This window comes from Numenius arquata, chromosome 6 (genome assembly GCF_964106895.1).
Source record: "Numenius arquata chromosome 6, bNumArq3.hap1.1, whole genome shotgun sequence".
Taxonomy (NCBI): Eukaryota; Metazoa; Chordata; class Aves; order Charadriiformes; family Scolopacidae; genus Numenius; species Numenius arquata.
The window spans coordinates 33019940-33039028 of NC_133581.1; the positions used below are offsets into that span (position 1 = coordinate 33019940).

The following is a 19089-nucleotide window of genomic DNA, read 5'->3' on the forward strand; positions in this document are numbered from 1 at the left end:
ACCATTCTTTCCTCAAGCCATCTGGTGAAGTTGGTTTCCAGTACAACCAACTGCTCTGTAAAAAAAAAAAAAGTGAAAACCCCAACCAACCACACAAAACCCAAACAAACCAAAAAACACACTGGTCTCTAGTAAATTAAGGGTATGTTTTAGAATAGAATTGAAGTAAATCAGAAACCAGTGAAAAATCCCTATCCTGCTCCATTAGATTCAAGTTCAAGGTAGAGATTTTATTAACTGATCCACTACTCAAACTACTCCTCATTGTGTAGATTGTAAGCACTTTTACCTTTAAAGTGATAAGAGACTGCTGGATTCAAAGTTACAGACTTGAAGGATTTTCACCTTTCTGCTCATCCCTGCTTTTGCCCACAAAAAAATGAAACATCTGCTCCTTTCAGCAAAACCAGTGACAGGTTGCCAGGACCCCTGGCTTAGGAAAGGCAGCTCTTCAGGAGAGCCTCCGAAACTCCTAAATTGCACATCGATGCTCTCTCTTCACGTCAGTGCCTTCTGCACTGGTTCAAAGAGGAACTCTGCTTTTCCAGGAAAGGTAGAAGAGCATCTGTATCTTGAATAACAACTGAGAATACAAAGCAGGAATTACTGCTATATTAATGTGGGAAACAGAAATAAGAGAGAAATTCTGTTTTAAATCTGCCAAGAAGCTTTACACCATATTGACATAGCTGCACACATATATGCACGCATACATACTTCTCCTTTTTCCTGATTTCCTTCAAGGCACACAGAGACTGTTCTCACCAGTGTTAGAGCATGCAAATGTGCGTACATTCATGTCTGTACATACACGTGCATTAAAAAAAATGAGATGTGAATCTTGTTTAAGCAACACATTTATCGAGCTTCTCTATGCCCACACATCATCATTGCATTTCAGATGCAGAATCAGCAATAAATCCAGCCAAAGACAAGATTAACAGAGTTTCCAGAAGTAGCTGAGCTCTTCTTCAGTGGGAGCAACTCATACACAAAAACTTTGCAGTAAGAGAACATGACACATTCAAGGCAAGAAATCTTTTTCTCATAGTAGTTTTCAAATACAAAGGGACCGCTTAATCCTTTAGGTTCTCTGACTCAAAAAAGTTTGACCGATGCTCAAATATTCAAATAGCTCACTAGGTTACTGTCCCCTGTTCTCCACCATCTTCCCCTTGCTGAGATCATGAAGTAGCTCCTGATTACCACTTTGCTTCAACACACCAGATTGTCAACCACTACTCAGGGCTGCTTAACAAGCCAGCAGCAGTAAGAGTTCACATTATGGCTGAACCAACTTAGTATCTCCTTTTACCCCCCTCACATGTTGCATGATCAGCCACACACCAAAGCAGATGCAACTGTCATCAGCTGAAGGCAAAACAAGCAGTTACATGGCCTCAGACGTGAGAGAACCTCACCCATTATACATCTGGTTCAAGGTGGAGTAGTCATCATATCAGCTATGCTAACTCAAGCCATCTTTGGTGACCGTCAAAGCCTGTGGCTTTCATACTGTCAATGAATTAAAAAGAAATCTAGACTTTTATGCTAGCCCTTCTTCAGCTATGGGGTCAAATGTCAACTACAAGTAAACTGGTAGAGTGGCTGGACTCACTGAAGTAATTTCTAAAATATACTTCCACATGCCAATTAGCAACAAGAAAACAGCTTTCAATGGAAGCTCACCAGGAAAAGAAACAAACAAACAAAAATCAAAACAGACAGAATCAGGAAAATAGCCTTCTTCTAAATACCTAAAGAAGCCTTCTGCATTTTTCTTTGCGAGCATCTTACCCAGGATTAATTTTGTGTTGAAACAGTCAAGAATGCTTTCCTAGAATTAACTTCTAACCAGCACTGGACATTCTGGACAGCGAGTCCAATTAAGTCCACAAATCCCAGAAACACTTTTCCTCCAGACCTTAGCTTACCAAAACCAGAGCTATTTGTAAAATTGAAATGAGTGATAGATGAGAGAGTATTAACACAAAACACGCAAGACGGGGAAACAGAAAGGGGCAGATGTGTTAATTCCACACAGTTAACTGTGGTAGAGATGGACATGAATGTACTTGCTGTTTGCTCTGCTACTGAGCATTCAAAGCCTCTGGTTTTGTTACTCACCAGTTCATCCAAGAGTGCCTGCTTATTCTTCCTTTTTATTAGCTGTTGTAGTTGTTCTTCTTTCTGTATGAGCAGTCGCCTCTGTTCGTTTTCCTGTCGCTCGACCTCTAAAGCTTCCTCCAGCTCTTCCTGCTCCCGTGTCTGAAATGGAAATTAGAAACCAGCTTATAGCAACCTTCCTCCTTGGGCGGACAGACTTCACCCACAGCTCTGCTGCCTACCAAAGGACCTAGGACAGGCCAAGCAATAGGAACACAGCCAAATTCTACCTTTTAATAGTCCACCTTTTGAGGTAAAATTTTGGGGTGATTATGATGATTCCACCTCTGCGCATTGTCCAATACAAAGTTATGGTTTTCTCCTTGCTGCTCTCTGTAGCAGGCAGTAACCATTTGCATCTTGGCTCTTTAAACGTTAGAGAATGACAATGGGTTTTCCACCACTCTAAAACGAAGACATCCCTCTCCACTCCCACACACCCTAGTTATCAAGCAGTGTAAGTGGGTGACTGAAAATACAATCCCACAATACCATTCCTGATTGCCCTGATCAGCTGCATCTTGTGTGCAAAGTACACTGTGTGCTTCTTAACACCAGTGTAGAAGAAAAGAGTGAGGTGGATTGAGAGCTGGCTGTGTGACAGAACTCAGGGGGTTGTAATTAATAGAGCAGGGTCGAGTTGGAGGCCTGTAACCAGCGGTGTCCCCCAGGGGTCAATGCTTGGTCCAGTCATGTTCAACATATTCATCAATGACCTGGATGAGGGGACAGAGTGTATCCTCAGCAAGTTCGCTGATGATACCAAACTGGGAGGGGTGGCTGACACTCCAGAGGGCTGTGCCACCATCCAGCATGACCTGAGAGCTGGGCAGAGGTTCAACAAGGGCAAGTGTAGGGTCCTGCACCTAGGGAGGAAGAATGTCAGGTACCAATACAGGTTAGGCGTGGACCTGCTGGAAAGCACTTCTGAGGAGAAGGATCTGAGGGTCCTGGTGGATAGCAAACTATCCATGAGGCAGCAATGTGCCCTTGTGGCCAAGAGGGCCAATGGGATCCTGGGCTGCGTAGGGAAGAGTGTGGCCAGTAGGTCGAGGGAGGTCATTCTCCCCCTCTACTCTGCACTGGTGAGGCCACAACTGGAATACTGTGTCCAGTTCTGGGCTCCCCAGTTCAAGAGAGACAGGGAACTACTGGAGAGAGTCCAACGTAGGGCAACTAAGATGATGGAGGGATTAGAGCACCTTCTTTACGAGGAAAGGCTGAGAGAGCTGGGGCTCTTTAGCCTGGAGAAGAGAAGGCTGAGGGGAGACCTCATCTATGTTTACAAGTACCTAAAGGGTGTGTTGAAGGATGATGGAGCCAGACTCTTTTCAGTGGTTCCCAGCGATAGGACGAGGGGCAACGGGCACAAGCTGGAACATGGGAAGTTCCATTCAAATATGAGGAAGAACTTCTTTCTGGTGAGGGTGCCAGAGCCCTGGAAGAGGCTGCCCAGGGAGGTGGTGGAGTCCCCTTCTCTGGAGACATTCCAAACCCGCCTGGACACGTTCCTGTGAAACCTGCTCTAGGTGGACCTGCTTTGGCAGGGGGTTGGACTAGGGGATCTCTAGGGGTCCCTTCCAGCTCTGACAATTCCATGATTCCATGAAAAATAAAAAGTTACAAATCCGTGAATATTAAGAGAAGCTTCTAAGCTAAAACATATTTAAGCGTGACCTGTAAAAATTCATATTCCCAGAAAATGAGGAATTTTTTCCTAGAACTTGGAATGAAGTCATGTACCACAAGAGAAGAAAAGAAAGAAAGAACTAGTACATAATGACTAGTTTTTGTTTCAGGATTTACTTCTTGAAAAGTCTTTTCTAACCTGTAAACTATTAAGTCATCTATGTCTGAAAATCACAGTGGGAAGAAAAAAAAAAAAAAAAAAAAAAAAGAGGAGGGCTCAAAGACAGGGCGGGGAGGAGGATTACAGCTAAACTTCACGGAGAAGGAGGGAATCACAGGAATGTTAGTTTGGCGGTAAGAAGGTATAGGACAATAACATCAAAAGCATTTTCCAAATCTTCCTCACCAAAAATATTAAAGCAAAGGGCAATTCAGTAAAGACGCAGAGATAATTAAAAATTTATAAAACTTATACGGATGGATTAATCGATGGAAACAGCTTCAGCAAAACATTATCGCAGCCAAAAGCTTAGTAAAATTTGTTCTTGTAACAAAAAGACCTAAATTTACAGCGTAAAGCATAGCGATCCGGTATATGACAGAATATGCTGAAAACCATCCCTTTTCCAGGCAGATCAAGGCAATGGGTCCTAGTGAGGCCCAGCTACTCCTGGATGCAAGAGCTGACAGATCTCATCACATGCCACCGAGGCAACAGAAGCTGCTTTCATCTTGTAACTAGCAGTGACACTGGTAAAGAGCTGCTCGCCAACCAGTGACCACCTGAAACTGGATTCTCTGCATTTGATGAAAGGAAACAAACAAACAAAGAATCCTCAAGTTGCTAATTGAGGTTACGTCTGAGAATTAAGGGATCTAGTTAGTTCAGTCAACAGAACTTAAAAGCTCAAGGTCTTTAAGACATTCCAAGTGTCTTCCACATTTATGTCTAAAGACTGCCTGGAATCTCCACTGAAACAGAGGAAAACTGTCTGGTAACAGACCTCATCTGAAGAGCCAGCCCAGAAGAAAAATAGTCAGAAATAAGTAAACTGATATAAAAACTTAAACCAGATGAGACTACAGGAAAAAGGAAGAGTTATCCCAAGTCAGATCAAATTATTTCTGAAAGGAAGGCCAAGCAAAACAGTAAAACAGAAGACTGTTCAACAGGCAGTGAGGGTTGTGTCAAGCCTGAAGATAATCTAGGTACAGTCCCGCCATCTAAGGATTTGGGAAAGGATTAAGGGGCAGGCCAATATGAGAGCCAGAGTTGTGGGTGTTTATTACTGGCCGCCTGATCGGGATGGGGAAGTTGATGAGACCTTTTACAGTCAGCTCAAAGTAGCCTCGCAATTGCCAGCATTGATTCTCATGGGGGACTTCAGTCACCCTGAGATCTGCTGGGAAGGCTACACAGCCAGACGTGTACAGTCTAGGAGGTTCCTCCAGCGTACTGATGACTCTTCTTGACTCAGGTGGTGGAGAAGCCAACAAGGAGAGGTGTACTGGTGGAGGACATTAAGGTTGGGGGCAGCCTTGGCTGTAGTGATCATGAAAAGATAGAGTTCAGGATCCTGGGTAGTACGCGCAAAACAACAAGTAGGATTGAAACCCTGGACTTCCCAAGGGCTAACTTTGACCTCTTCAAGAAACTGCTTGGAGAAATCCCATGGGTTAGGGCTCTGGAAAGTAGGGTGACTCAAGAGAACTGGTTGATATTCAAATACCACTTTCTCCAAGCTCAGGATTGGCACATCCCTAAGACCAAAAAATCAGGCAAGGGAAGCAGGAGACCTGCATGGTTGAGCAGGAGCTTCTGAAAAAGCCCAAGTGGAAGAAGGAAGTTTACACTGAGTGGAAGAAGGGACTGACCACTTGGGCAAATTACAAGAATGCAAGTATTACAAGTCTGAATAAAGGAAGACTTCCCCTTGGCTGAGGAAGATCAAGTTAGAGATCAATTAAGTAAACTGGATATCCACAAGTCCATGGGTCCTGATGGGATGCACCCAGGAGTGCTGAGGGAGTTGACAGAAGTCATTCCTGGGCCACTCTACATCATCTTTGAAAGGTCCTGGAGAACAGGTGAGGCGCCCAAGGACTGGAGGAAAGCCAATGTCACTCCAGTCTTCAGAAAGGGCAAGGAGGAGGACCCAGGAAACTACAGGCTGGTCAGCCTCACCTCCATCCCTGGAAAGGTGATGGAATGGCTCATTCCGGGCATCATCTCAGAGCATATGGAGGAAAAGAAAGCTACAGAAGTAGTCAACACAGATTCACCAAGGGGAAATCATGTCCGACTAATATGTTAGCTGCCTATGATGGCATGACTGGATGGATAGATGAGCGGAGGGCAGTGGATTTTGTCTACCTTGACTTCAGCAAGGCTTTCAATACCATCTCCCACAGCATCCTCATAGGTAACTTTTGGAAGTGTGGGTTAGAAGAATGAACAGTGAGGTGGACTGAAAACTGGCTGAAAGACAGAGCTCAGAGGGTCGTGATTAGGGGCACAGGATCTAGTTGGAGGTCTGTAACTACTGGTGTTCCCCAGGGGTCAGTCCTGGGTCCAGTCCTCTTCAATAAATTCATCAACGACCTGGATGAGAGGACATTCAAGTGTACCCTCAGCAAGTTTGCTGATGACAGAAAACTGGGAGGAGTGGCTGACACACCAGAAGGCTGTGCCGCCATCCAGGAAGACCTGGACAGGCTGGAGAGTTGGGCAGAGAGGAACCTCATGAACTTCAACAACAGCAAGTGTAGGGTGCTGCACCTGGGGAGAAATAACCCCATGCACCAGGACAGGTTGGGGGCTGACCTGCTGGAGAGCAGCTCTGAGGAGAAAGACCTGGGAGTCCTGGTGGACAACAGGATGACCATGAGCCAACAATGTGCCCTTGTGGCCAAGAAGGCCAATGGCATCCTGGGGTGCATCAGGAAGAGCGTGGCCAGCAGGTCAAGGGAAGTCATCTTCCCTCTCTGCTCTGCCCTGGTGAGGCCCCATCTGGAGCACTGGGTCCAGTTCTGGGCTCCCCAGTTCAAGAAGGAGAGGCAACTGCTGGAGAGGGTACAGCAAAGGGCTACAACGATGATGAGGGGGACTAGAACATCTCTCTTATGAGGAAAGGCTGAGGGACTTGGGGCTTTTCAGTCTAGAGAAGAGAAGTCTGAGGGAGGATCTGATCAATGCCTACAAATACTTAAAGGGTGGGTGTCAAGAGGATGGGGCCAGTCTTTTTTCAGTGGTGCCCAGTGACAGGACAAGAGGAAAGGGGCACAAACTTGAGTATAAAAATTTCCACCTAAACATGAGGAGGAACTTCTTTCCTTTGAGGGTGGTAGAGCCCTGGAAGAGGCTGCCCAGGGAGGTGATGGAGTCCCCTTCTCTGGAGACATTCCAAACCCGCCTGGACACGTTCCTGTGCAACCTGCTCTGGGTGGACCTGCTTTGGCAGGGGGTTGGACTAGATGACCTCCAGAGGTCCTTTCCAATCCCATGTGATTCTGTGAAATAAAGACGATCACGGTGAAACGTGTAGTAAAGTCAAGAAGGCAAATGGTAAGAAGTAAATAGAAAGTGTAATGTTTTGCCACATTCAGGAAAGGACAATCAAGAAAATTCAAACACATTTACATGATGGAGTCCAGACAAAACTATTTCAAGACTGAACAAAGCAGCAAGTGAAATTTAACATCTAATGACAAAGCAGGAAGTAACACGTTGCCTTAAGTATCTGTTGTTCTCCAGTCACAGGAAAACAGCACGTTTGGAAAAACTGGAGCACAGTCAGAGTGCAAGGCTTTATATGTATATAAAAAGTGTGTGTATATATATGCATATAACAAGTGTATACATATATACGTACATATATATAAAAATTTGTAATTACAAGAACCCCTTCTCCAAGAGTTCTTCATCTTTTTATCCAAATCTGTCTACTTAAGCTTTCTCTCTACATGGTCCTGCATAAAATCTACATATCAGATGTACATAAGTGGCAAGGTCATTAGGAACTGGCTACAAAGATGAAGAATATGACTTATATTGGCATAAGAACAAGAAGTTATTCAAATCCTAAGGTTACTGCTTCAGTAACTTACTATTTTGATTTGTGAGAAAGAATCACATACTCATGAGGACAGCAGTAGCAGAGGTGAGATGAATATAACTTACAAGGCCACAGATTTGGAGACATCAATTCATCAGTTAGAAACCTAAGAGGAGAAAACATGATGCACTACTTGACCACTACTGCTTTTGAACCTCTCATATGACTGTGTTACAAGAGAAGGATAGTCTTAGGATCATGTATGCCAACGTATTTCCAGTAGAGATGGGAAAACTGCTCTTTTATCAGAGCCTGTTAAGATCTCAGCTACAATACTGCATTCAATGCTGGTCTCTTCTGCTTGCCAAAGACAAAAACACCAAGAGGGACAGAGAATGTCTATATTCCTCAGAAGCAAACTATTACAGTGGACAGAAAAATTTATGTCAGTCCAAGAATGAAGAGACAATGACAAGCCATAAGAAGGTTAGGTGAGAAATTAGGACACCTTTTGCCATTTAAGGAGTAAAGATATTCCAAAATCTGTCAAAAAAAAAAAAACTAGAGAGAGAAAGCACCCTTTCACCTTTTGGGAGAGGTGTAAATTTATGGGCAAGATCGTGCAGTTTTTGTAATAGCAACTGGGTCAAGTCTATTATTATGTTTCAATTGTTGAAAAAGAAATAAAAGAGATATGTCTCCAGATCTCCAGTAAGTCTGGATTCACGCAGCCCTGCCCAGCTTCCACCAGTCGGCCTCTAGCACAGCAAGACCATCCAGCACAGAAAAGAGAAAGCCCAGGGGCACTCGGGTGGGTACGGTGCATTACTGCGCTGCTCGATACGATCACAGAGCTAGTGCACAGGCTGTCTGCAAGGCACGTACGTCACCGGAAGGTGAGCTGCAGGCAAAGCACGCTATTCTCATGGTGACCCTAGAGGTTGCACCTACATTGTAAAGTAAGACACATAGCCAAAGATTTGGCAGGTCTCTTCAAGCTCTGAAGCATAGGATATTGCACAGTGTCAGAAACAGGATAACAGATCAGAGATGGACCCCTAGGGAAATCTCCTTGCCTTTAGAAGGAAGAGGTTCAAGCAAACATTTTTCAGATTCCAATCTCCTCCTGTGAAATCCTAGAGCTAAAGAAATCACTGGGACTTTTGCCACAGACTTCAGGGGAGTGAGGATTTCACCCCTACTGATTTGAAAGCAAGTTCTTAGTGCAACTGGAATACAAACACAAAACCTTGTTATGTCACACTCTGGACATTTTCCTTCAAGAACCGATAACAATGTGGTTATTTATACTGAAAAAATATTTAACAGATTAAACTTTTATTACAGAAAGTAATGCTTGCAAGTTTATTTTTAAAGAACAAAATGATATTTGAGCCATATTTTAATGAATGAATCTTCAAGGAACCACACACAGATAATGTATAGAATACTCCTGATGTTATTCTTATCTTGAACAAAAGTTTTAAAGTTTGTTTCAACATCTTTCATTTTAAATTTTGCATAAGCCAGACCTGTGCTTTCCCTCAATTTTACAACTCTCTCCTGGGAGCTTCATAATGTCTGTATCTGGATTCCTTTTTTCCTTCGGATGAGAAAGAAATGATTGTCCCAGTATAGGAATGAACTTGGTCTTTCCTGGATATTGTTCAACGACACTGCCAGCACGCACGCCGTGGTGATTTATTAGATGCAGACTTTACTGCCTGTCCCTCTTTTCAAGCCCTTCCCAAAATAAAGCATAACTACATTTCAACTATTAATCTCTTTACACGGCACTAAATATCAGTATCACAGAACATCAGCGTATTACGGTTTTTTAATACGAAGTGAAATCTACATAGTGCCTTCAGCTTTGACTTGTTTTTAAGACATTACAGAAAGTAATCCACTTTGAAAATCCTTTAATTCTTTAACTAATGAATAAAAATTGTAGGGGAGAAGAGAAGTTAACTAACCAGTTTTATCTTATTTTTCTGAATGACTTCTTTGTTATCCTTCTGGTACAGCTCCATTTTCCTTTTGGTGTTCTCCAAATCCACATTGTTGGTCAAGTTAAATACTGCAAAAATATTAGAAAGACGGAAAGCAGAAGTATTAGGTTGGCACGCATGACTATAACCATGAAATGCTACTCATGTTCTGTAACCCTTCTAGCACCAGACATAAACATCACGATAACAGAATTTATTTAGATGTACCCTGTAAAGCAAGACACAATCTGCTAAATCACTGCAAATTTCAACAGAAGCCAGCAGAGTTCTTTTAGGTTTATACATCTGTAGGAGACCAAAATTTGAGGTTTGCATCCTATTTTGTGATACTGATAATGATACACATGAATAATCATATCATTGACCTTTTCAAGTAGCAGTTACAGCTAAGAATGCAGTGATTCCTGTAAAATTAAATTAGACTAGACACATACATATTAAGTCAAGGTAAGAAGTCATTTCATTTCATAAGATTATCTAACGCATAAAGACTAGAGAGACTGTTTGAATTCTCAGGTACATAAAAGAAATCACATTGCTTCATAACTTAAAAGTATGTACCTTTATTATGAGGAATCTGCAGATGCATCCAGATTAATAGGTTAAATGACATTCTTTTGATCTCTCTCAATAGTGACAGGCTATATCTCACATAATTATGAGCAAGCGGGGTCAGCCACCAAGCTCCCTAGTTTAGCACAACATTCCCAATTATCTACACATGGACAAAAGCTACCTCAAGAAATTGAACAGTTTCTATAATCAACAGCTTGAAAGATGTAGATGGTTTGGATGATTAGTAATTTGATACAATCCCCGAGCCTTTCACCTCTAGGTCACAGGTTCAGTTGTGGGTCAAGTGAATTCCAACTGAAAGCCTTTATCACTGGGAAGTCGCTTGGTGATCACCACCCAGAGTGGGTGCTGGGCTCATGCCCATGGCTTTAAAGCTATTGATAACTACTAATGTCCAGCACTCCAAGACTCAAAAAAGTTTTGTCGTGTGGCTACAGTAAATTTGCTAGAGCACTGAAGATATTTGCACTGCCATTGATAAATGCTTTACAACAGCATAGCGATCCTGCTGAGTCAAACCCTGAGGAAGGGAAGGAGGTTACAATCATAGAATCGTTTTGGTTGGAAGGGACCTTTAAGATCGAGTCCAACCATTAACCAAGCAATGCCAAAACCACCACTAAACCACGTCCCTCAGCACCACATCCACACGTCTTTTAAATACCTCCAGGGATGGCGATTCCACCACTTCCTTGGGCAGCCTGTTCCAACATTTGATAAACCTTTCAGGTTCTAGTGAAAACAACAGCACAGAACTTGGAAGATTTTGGTTGAGTTCTCTCTTCCTAGGTTCTCAAGCAACTAGGGCCAAATGAACCCTGCGCACGTGCACCACTGCCAAGTTATTTGTGTAAGTAAGGTTACTAGAGAGACAGAGGGAAGAAGCACAAAGTCTATGTTGTTACTCATCACGGTAGCACACATCTTGGTAAAGATTATACTCCTTCTTCCATCCTCTCCACAGGTAACATGGCAGAAATGAGCTTTTAGGAGCGTTGTAGGTAAATCAAACCATGACAAGCCTAGACTGGCAAACCAGTTGTGAGCAGCAAAGGAAACAGCAAGAAATCATGCTTTAAGCAAGGAGCAAACGGGGAGAAAACGGGGAAAGTCCAAGATGCTAGAGTTGTGGGTTACAGCTCAGTTCTACAAAGCCAGCTGTATAGCAGCTCACTACTACCAATGTCCTGGGAAGGGAAATACTCTCTTTCCAGGAGTACCAAACCACCCCATCATCTTACTCTTATCAAGAGTATTCAGTCCTTCCTTGAACTGCAACAAAAAGGGCTAGGCGAGATACAGCTGAAGAAATTCCTAACCATAAGCAAACAAACAAAATGCTGTATTAATTTTTTTCCCCCCTTTTTCCCAAATAATGAGCAATGTCAAGAAGACTGACATTTTAATTCAGCCTGGCTCCTAAATCAGCTGAACTCTTCCACCCCCACGCCATCATCCTCACTTCACAAGTGATCTGAAATTCAGGTAAACTGTAGTTTAAGCATTTGATTGGGAATCAACACTTGAGTTCCATTTCCAACTTGGCTGCTGTTTCTGGGCAGATCAATGGGCCTTTATACTGGACATCTCCCACCAGTAAGAACCAGGAGTAGGGGAATAAAGCTTTATTTTTCCTATACGTTGTCTGCTTTATCTCCATACTATATCTATGTGCAGCACCTCTCTCTCTAGTCTTGATTTCATCTCAGGTGGAACTTCACGGCACTGCTACAACCGAAACAAGCTGTTCAAAGTTCAGCCTTGAAAGGTTTTTGAAAGTTACTCATTTCAAATGTTGGGGATTTTTTTCTCTCCAAAAGGTGTAACTACATTTTCCAATTTCATATTGCAACATACATACACTTTCTGATTGTAGCAACACTTCATTACTAAAACACATGATTTTAGTCTAAATTTTTAGTATTTTAATGGTGATTTGACCTCCAACTTCCCCGCTAACAAGCAGCTTAATGTTTGAGTATTACCGCAGAGAAGAATTGTCATGTGAAAATGCTGGCATACAATCAGATCAGGGCTCTGCAATGACAGCAGCTGCACGGGAATGTCAGCACTTCCTACAACTTAAATCCACACACCAGCTCTCTGAACTCTTCAATGACGACACAAGAAAGAAATAGCACATGAGACATGCTGCGCTAGCAGGATGCCCAGATGCCACCTTCAGGTGCAAGACAAGGAACAAGATGCGATGCCAAATGCTTTTAGGCTCCTGAACATCTTTGGTATTCCTCTAAAAATAATCCAGCAATAAGCTAATGATCTAGGTTTTGCAACTATTGCTGCTTGAAACATTCTGAGGTTTTTTTTCCTCCTTTCTCAGTTATCTTTAATAGGTTCAACTAGTCACAACCTAGGTTTGTAAAACAATAACCATAATATGTAAAACTCATACTGGGGAAAGTAGGCAAATTTTAGACATGTGCAGATGCCTGCCTTTATTTAAAACTACTTACAAATGCAGGTTTATTTTGCTACTTGATATGAAGTAACATTTCCATGTAAGAGGGAGGTTTCTGCATCAGTGTTTAAGGAATCTTCAATAGCCACCTTAAACACCCACTGCTCTCCTCGCAGCAAGGTGGAAGATGGTTTATTTCCCCTTCTGTTTTCCTGCTGTGGCTGGAATCAAGTCACAGGTAAAACCCTCTCAGTGGTGAGATCTGCTCATACCATGCTGATTCTGCTCTGGCAGTCTTGCTCGACTCTGTCACTTGAGGCTATGGTAGGACACCAGCAATTAGAAAGATTCATACTTACAGCACCCTCAAAGACCAGAACAGATTTCTCCCACTGAATATTAATTCATAGTCATGGAAGAGGAACATTATCTTGGTCCTAAGCACCTGCTGAACACTAAAGCTGTCCACATTTCAAGACATAAAACACTAAAGAGCTACATTTTGTTGCAACAACGTTAAGATCAGGATTTCTCTATATCCACATCACTGTCAAAAGTTGTCCTTTAATAAATCAAAAGAATATATTCCCTCCTACAATAAACACCCTAGTAGCAAAAAAACCTATGCTCTTTGACATTGCATGGTTATCAGTGGTGAACCAGCCAGTCAAAACATCTTCCGGCATATTTTCTAATGTATTTTTCAGAAGTTTCAAATGTCTTTTCATCACTATTTAGAGAATACAAATTCTTGCCATTGTCTCCTTGCAATTACAGCTGACAGGTCCATTTTGTAAGGGGCACTAGGCCACAAAAAAATAATTAAGAGATTATTTCTTTCTCTTCTCTCTTGTCCCCTCCACAGGTTACCTGGCATTTAAAAACCAAAAAGTATCAAATCAAAGAATACAGTCATTAATACTCAACATCTTACCTTTTACACAGCTAGGACTATGCAGGTTTTTCTTCATTTGGTCTGCTTTGGGTTTTGCCAGAAATTTGTTTTAAATATAACTCTTCCAAGTTTTCCCTTTTTAAAAAATACAACAAAATAAAGTATAAAACTAGAAGAACAAAAGAGTTAAAAAACCTGACTCATATGCTACACCTACCCTGAAAAAATATTGGTATAGATCTGAATATGACTGGCAAAGCAGATGGCTAGTTTGAAAAGGTTTCAAAGAGACTTATTTTTGTCCATGTTGAAATACAGCATAAGCCGATGTAAGAGGCCTGAAACCCTTCAGGGAAAAGAAACAGAAGCTGTTTTGTATGCAACAATTATTTATCTACTTATCCATCTCACATTGGTTGATTTATAAAATTACTTGCCTTGAGACATCTGTTGAAGTATAACAGGAAGACTATTGTGTTTTTCTGAAACATTTCATTCTCTTTAGGTAAAACACCCTACTTCTGAAATTCAGCCTCTACAGGGAGACTTTCGCTGCTTTTCAAAGCCCCAACATTCATTATGCAATTCTACAACAAATGGAAAAATATTTTCCTAGTTATGAAAGAAAAAAGAAAATGAGAGAAAAATTGTAATTGCATGGCACAATAGTTTGCCCAGAGACACAGCAGTAGGAATAAATAGTCCTCCGCTGCAGAACTAAGTCCATCAAAATCTCCCCGTTTTAGTCCGAGATACTGCAAATTTTTTGAGACTTCTCATAGTTTCTTAAGAGACAGTAATGTTGCCATGTAAAAATATTTGCTATTCAGATATTAGGAACATTCCCTCTCTGGCAAGAGAGCAGATGATTACTCTGCCAACAGCGTTTGATCTGCATTGCTGGTATGAGACAGCTGAAAGTTTTTAAATTAGTAAGTCTTTATTTTGTTATAAAAAATTATTCCTCCCACCCTACTACAAACAACTTGTTGTTTATCTTCATAAATCACCAGCTAGAGATCAGGAATGGCAGAAGAGCAATCGCTTTGGGCAGAGCGCTATGAAGGGAGACACAACCACATCTTCCATCTGCCTGGGGGGCCCAAAGCAACCGTGGCATCTTCTGTTGGTGCTTTCCACGCCTGAGCCAACCTTGGCCCTTGTACTTTTAAGGGGTGTAGGAGGGGAGTGGGGGGGGTGGGGGGAAAGATGGAAGATATTTTAACAGGTCATCCTTTCCAACCAACACTTCTGCGATTATACAAAAATAATTATCAGAAACAAAAGAAAATCCAGGGCTAAGCCAGAAAAATCTACGTAGATATTAATAATTATTTCTGTTTATCCTCAGATGTCTTTTATTGGGTCAATAATTTTCCAGAAATATACCTTAGCATAGTAATAAATGATTGAAATCACTCAGCCCCATCAGTCTAAGAGAGACCCATTCTGGCTGGAACAGTGTGGTACTGAAGCTTTTGTTCAGATGAGATGACTGAAATGGATCTTTGATAAAGCTGCCTGGTTTCCAGTTGGGTTATTCCCTTTGTCAGGACCAGCTCCTCGTGTACACACACAGAGGGAAGAAAATCCCACAAAACAATTAACAACACAACCCATAAGTGATCAAAGATACCAAAATCCTTTCTATCCCAGGATCATTTGTGAGATAAACGTTCTGAGCAAGACAAGCCACCAGGCAGCTGGTATTGCATAAAGTCTTACAGGATTAACAAGATACAGGAATCCAAAGGGCACGAATACAGTAGCCTCCTTCCAGGTACGTATGAATGTACTGAGTGTTTTTAAAAAGCAGTAATTACTATTAACAATTGTGTTGTGGTAATGCCTAGAGGCCTCATTCAGGTACCAGGAGGATGGTGCCAGGCAGTGTGCACACACATGCGAGGAGGCTGGCCCTGCTCTGGGGAGCTCACATACCAGGTTTTGAAAAACTGGCTACGGAAATCGACAGGGGAAGAAGAAAACCTTGAGAGAAGAAGAAAACCTTGGGGGAAAAGCAAGCAAAATTTGCATTATGTCCAGAGACTGTAACTTGTAGCAACACTCTAAGGTTTAACCTTGCCCCTCTCATCATATGGGCACAGACCTGACTTATTCCGATAGATGCTGTGCACACCTTTCCCAAAGGCACGTTTTAACCCCTTCACTTTATTTTTCTTCCTAGTGTTAATGGCAACAAACTGCGTTTATAATGTTCTCAAATTGTCCAACTGATTTTTCTTCTGAGGAGAAACTTGCTTTAAAATGTGGTTTCTATTTAAAGCCTTGCATAACAAATTCTAGCCCAAAGCATTATTTAGCGGCTACATTTTAAACCACTTCAAAAACGTGTTTTTTTATAACAGGAATCTTAAGAGGTGACTACCCTAATGTTTGTTTGACCTTCCTCCACACACACTTCTGCTGTACCCCCCAACTCTTTCCTTCAAATAGAAAAAGTCTGTAGGTAAAACACGCCTGATATGAAGCGGGGAAATGTGTTTCAAGCGAGGTCATATATTACATCAATGGAATAAGACAGGGCAATTGCTGCAAATGTTGGAGCTAGCCTACAGGAAACATTTGGAAAAACTGTACGAATTATGCCAGGATGACATGAAGTATACCTGTACAGGATGTCTACATTTTGTCTCTGCCAAGGAACTGCTTCATTGAAATACCCACAACTTACGAAACAAAACTTAGCAGCAAAGAGAAAACAGGGTAAAGCTGCACTTCAACCCTCCGACAGAAAACTGGAAATTTGGGGTGGGGGGAGAAAGGGGAAATCCAGTTCTCTGCCTCCCCAGCTTCCGAACCCGGCAGCTTGAACAATCACCACCAGCTACTGCCAACCTGCTCTACGTTGGATCCACAAGGCACAACTTTGCGCTGCATGACTACACCCTTTCTTTCCCGTCTTCCAGCCCAGTTTTTCACATGCACAACCGAGCAGGGAATTCACACACAGACGCGCAAAAAATGAAACAGCTACTGTCAGCAATAAAACGTGAAGTAACCATACAGAGTCCAAGCCACTTTTAACACATTGCTCAGTCACGCCACACACAACATGCACAGCAAATATACTGGAAGAAGTCACACCATCGGTATGTACCAGACAACTGTCGGGTGGAGAACTCTGAGGAGCAGAAGCAGGGAAGGGCTTGGAGAGAGCAAGATGTGTGCAACAAACCTTGTCACCAGGAAAAGAACAGAACTCCTTCTCTGGAGACTTTCAAAACCTGCCTGGACAAGTTCCTGTGCAACCTGGCGCTCTTTAGCCTGGAGAAGAGAAGGCTGAGGGGAGACCTTATTAATGCTTACAAGTATCTAAAAGGTGGGTTGAGGGAGGATGGAGCCAGACTCTTTTCAGTGGTTCCCAGCGATAGGACGAGGGGCAACGGGCACAAGCTGGAACATAGGAAGTTCCATTCAAATATGAGGAAGAACTCCTTTCTGGTGAGGGTGCCAGAGCCCTGGAACAGGCTGCCCAGGGAGGTGGTGGAGTCCCCTTCTCTGGAGATCTTCAAGCCCCACTTGGATGCAGTCCTGAGTGATGTGGTCTGGGCAATCCTGCTTTAGCAGGGGAGTTGGACTAGGGGATCTCTAGGGGTCCCTTCCAGCTCTGACAATCCCATGATCCCGTGACCTGCTCTGGGTGAACCTGGCTGGAAAGCTGCCTGGCAGAAAAGGACCTGGGGGTTCTGATTGACAAGTGGCTGAATATGAGCCAGCAGTGTGCCCAGGTGGCCAAGAAAGCCAATGGCATCCTGGCTTGTACTAGAAATAGTGTGACCAGCAGAAGTAGGGAGGTGATTGTCCCCCTGTACTCAGCACTGGTGAGGACACACCTGGAGGATCGTGTCCAGTTTTGGGCACCTCAATACAAGAGAGATATGGAGGTGCTGGAGCCGGTGCAGAGGAGGGCAACGAAGCTGGGGAAGGGCCTGGAGAATAAATTGTACGAAGAACGATTGAGGGAGCTGGGACTGTTCAGTTTGAGGACGAGGAGGCTGAGGGGAGACCTCATCACTCTCTACAACTACTTGAAAGGACACTGTAGAGAGGTTGTTGCTGGTCTCTTCTCACAAGCAAACAGCGATAGAACAAGAAGGAATGGCTTCAAGCTGCAACAAGGTAGGTTTAGACTGGACATGAGGAAGCAATTCTTCACAGGAGTGGTCAGACACTGGAAGAGGCTGCCCAGGGAGGTGGTTGGGTCACCATCCCTGAATGTGTTTAAGAGTCGCTTAGATGTGGTGTTGGGGGATATGATGTAGGGAAGAACTTTGTAGAGTGGGGTTGATGATTGGACTCGATGATCCCAAGGGTCTTTTCCAACCTGAATGATTCTATGATCTCCAGAGGTCCCTTCCAACCCCACAGCATTCTGTGAGTCTGTGAACAGGGCCTGAATTCTTACCCAAGGTGGTGCTCTTGACTCTAACCTGCCCTCCAGCTTCTGGGTCTGCCTGAAGTTAGTAGATCATAAATGACCCCTTTGACAGTGAAAATTAAAGAGCCTCATGAGTGCACCCCTTCTTGCCTCTCATCACCCTGGCTGTTACACAAAGGAACTATGAGGTAGTCAGACTTCCTATTCCTTTTATTATTTTTCATGTCCCTTTCAGGCAACTAACTCCAATTCCTAACGACTCTATCGAGCTTCTTCATTATGCGTTTGCAGGGCCAGCACAATTAGTGACAAATTCACTGCTCTTCACAAGATTACAAAGACCAGCCATGATTTCTGCTGCTTCTAAACCAAGTTATCAGTGCAGGCTATGGAACCATTTGAAATTTAACAATCTAATCCCAAGATCTGAAGCATCTGCACAAATTGATAAGGGTAAGGGAACCCCAGGCAAAACTTCAACTCCCTTGTTGCAGATGCTGAAAATGCCTGCAACAGCAGTTAGTGGGAAACCTATATTTAATAACATAAAAAGCAGTTTTTCTTTCCATGAGCACACAGATTCTTCCAGGATCTTCTGGCTAAGATGCAACCATCCTTTCTACTCATTCCCTCCTTCCCCCACAGATAATGGGGGGATAATATACAGACAGAACTACACCCACATAGTCTTCTCCAGATATTTGGGCCCATGTGAGTGTGCCTGGTGTTTCCCAGCTACAGGATTTAGCTCTCCAACCTCAGCCTTCTGATGCCAACAAAAACACGATACATTATTCACAGCAGTAAGTAAATGTATTGGATACATTTCTACAGAACAACACAGTGCAAAGAAGAGCAAGGATCCTTGAAGAAACTGAAGGGGAGTGACATCTTCATGTTTTCCTTCAAATCCCATTCACTGCCCCTCCTGCATG

At 42.9% G+C, this 19089-nt stretch overlaps 1 protein-coding gene across 2 annotated transcripts in view; it reads right to left on the reverse strand.

The window, feature by feature from the left end:
- The window catches only part of MNAT1 (MNAT1 component of CDK activating kinase), a 141092-nt gene that overhangs the window by 81586 nt on the left and 40417 nt on the right, over positions 1-19089 (reverse strand). For both annotated transcript variants that reach the window (XM_074149844.1, XM_074149845.1), the window contains exons 4-5: positions 9827-9930; positions 2128-2268 (exon numbers count right to left, since the gene is read on the reverse strand). In XM_074149844.1, the coding sequence (XP_074005945.1) occupies positions 2128-2268; positions 9827-9930 (245 nt within the window). The remainder of the gene's footprint in view (positions 1-2127; positions 2269-9826; positions 9931-19089) is intronic.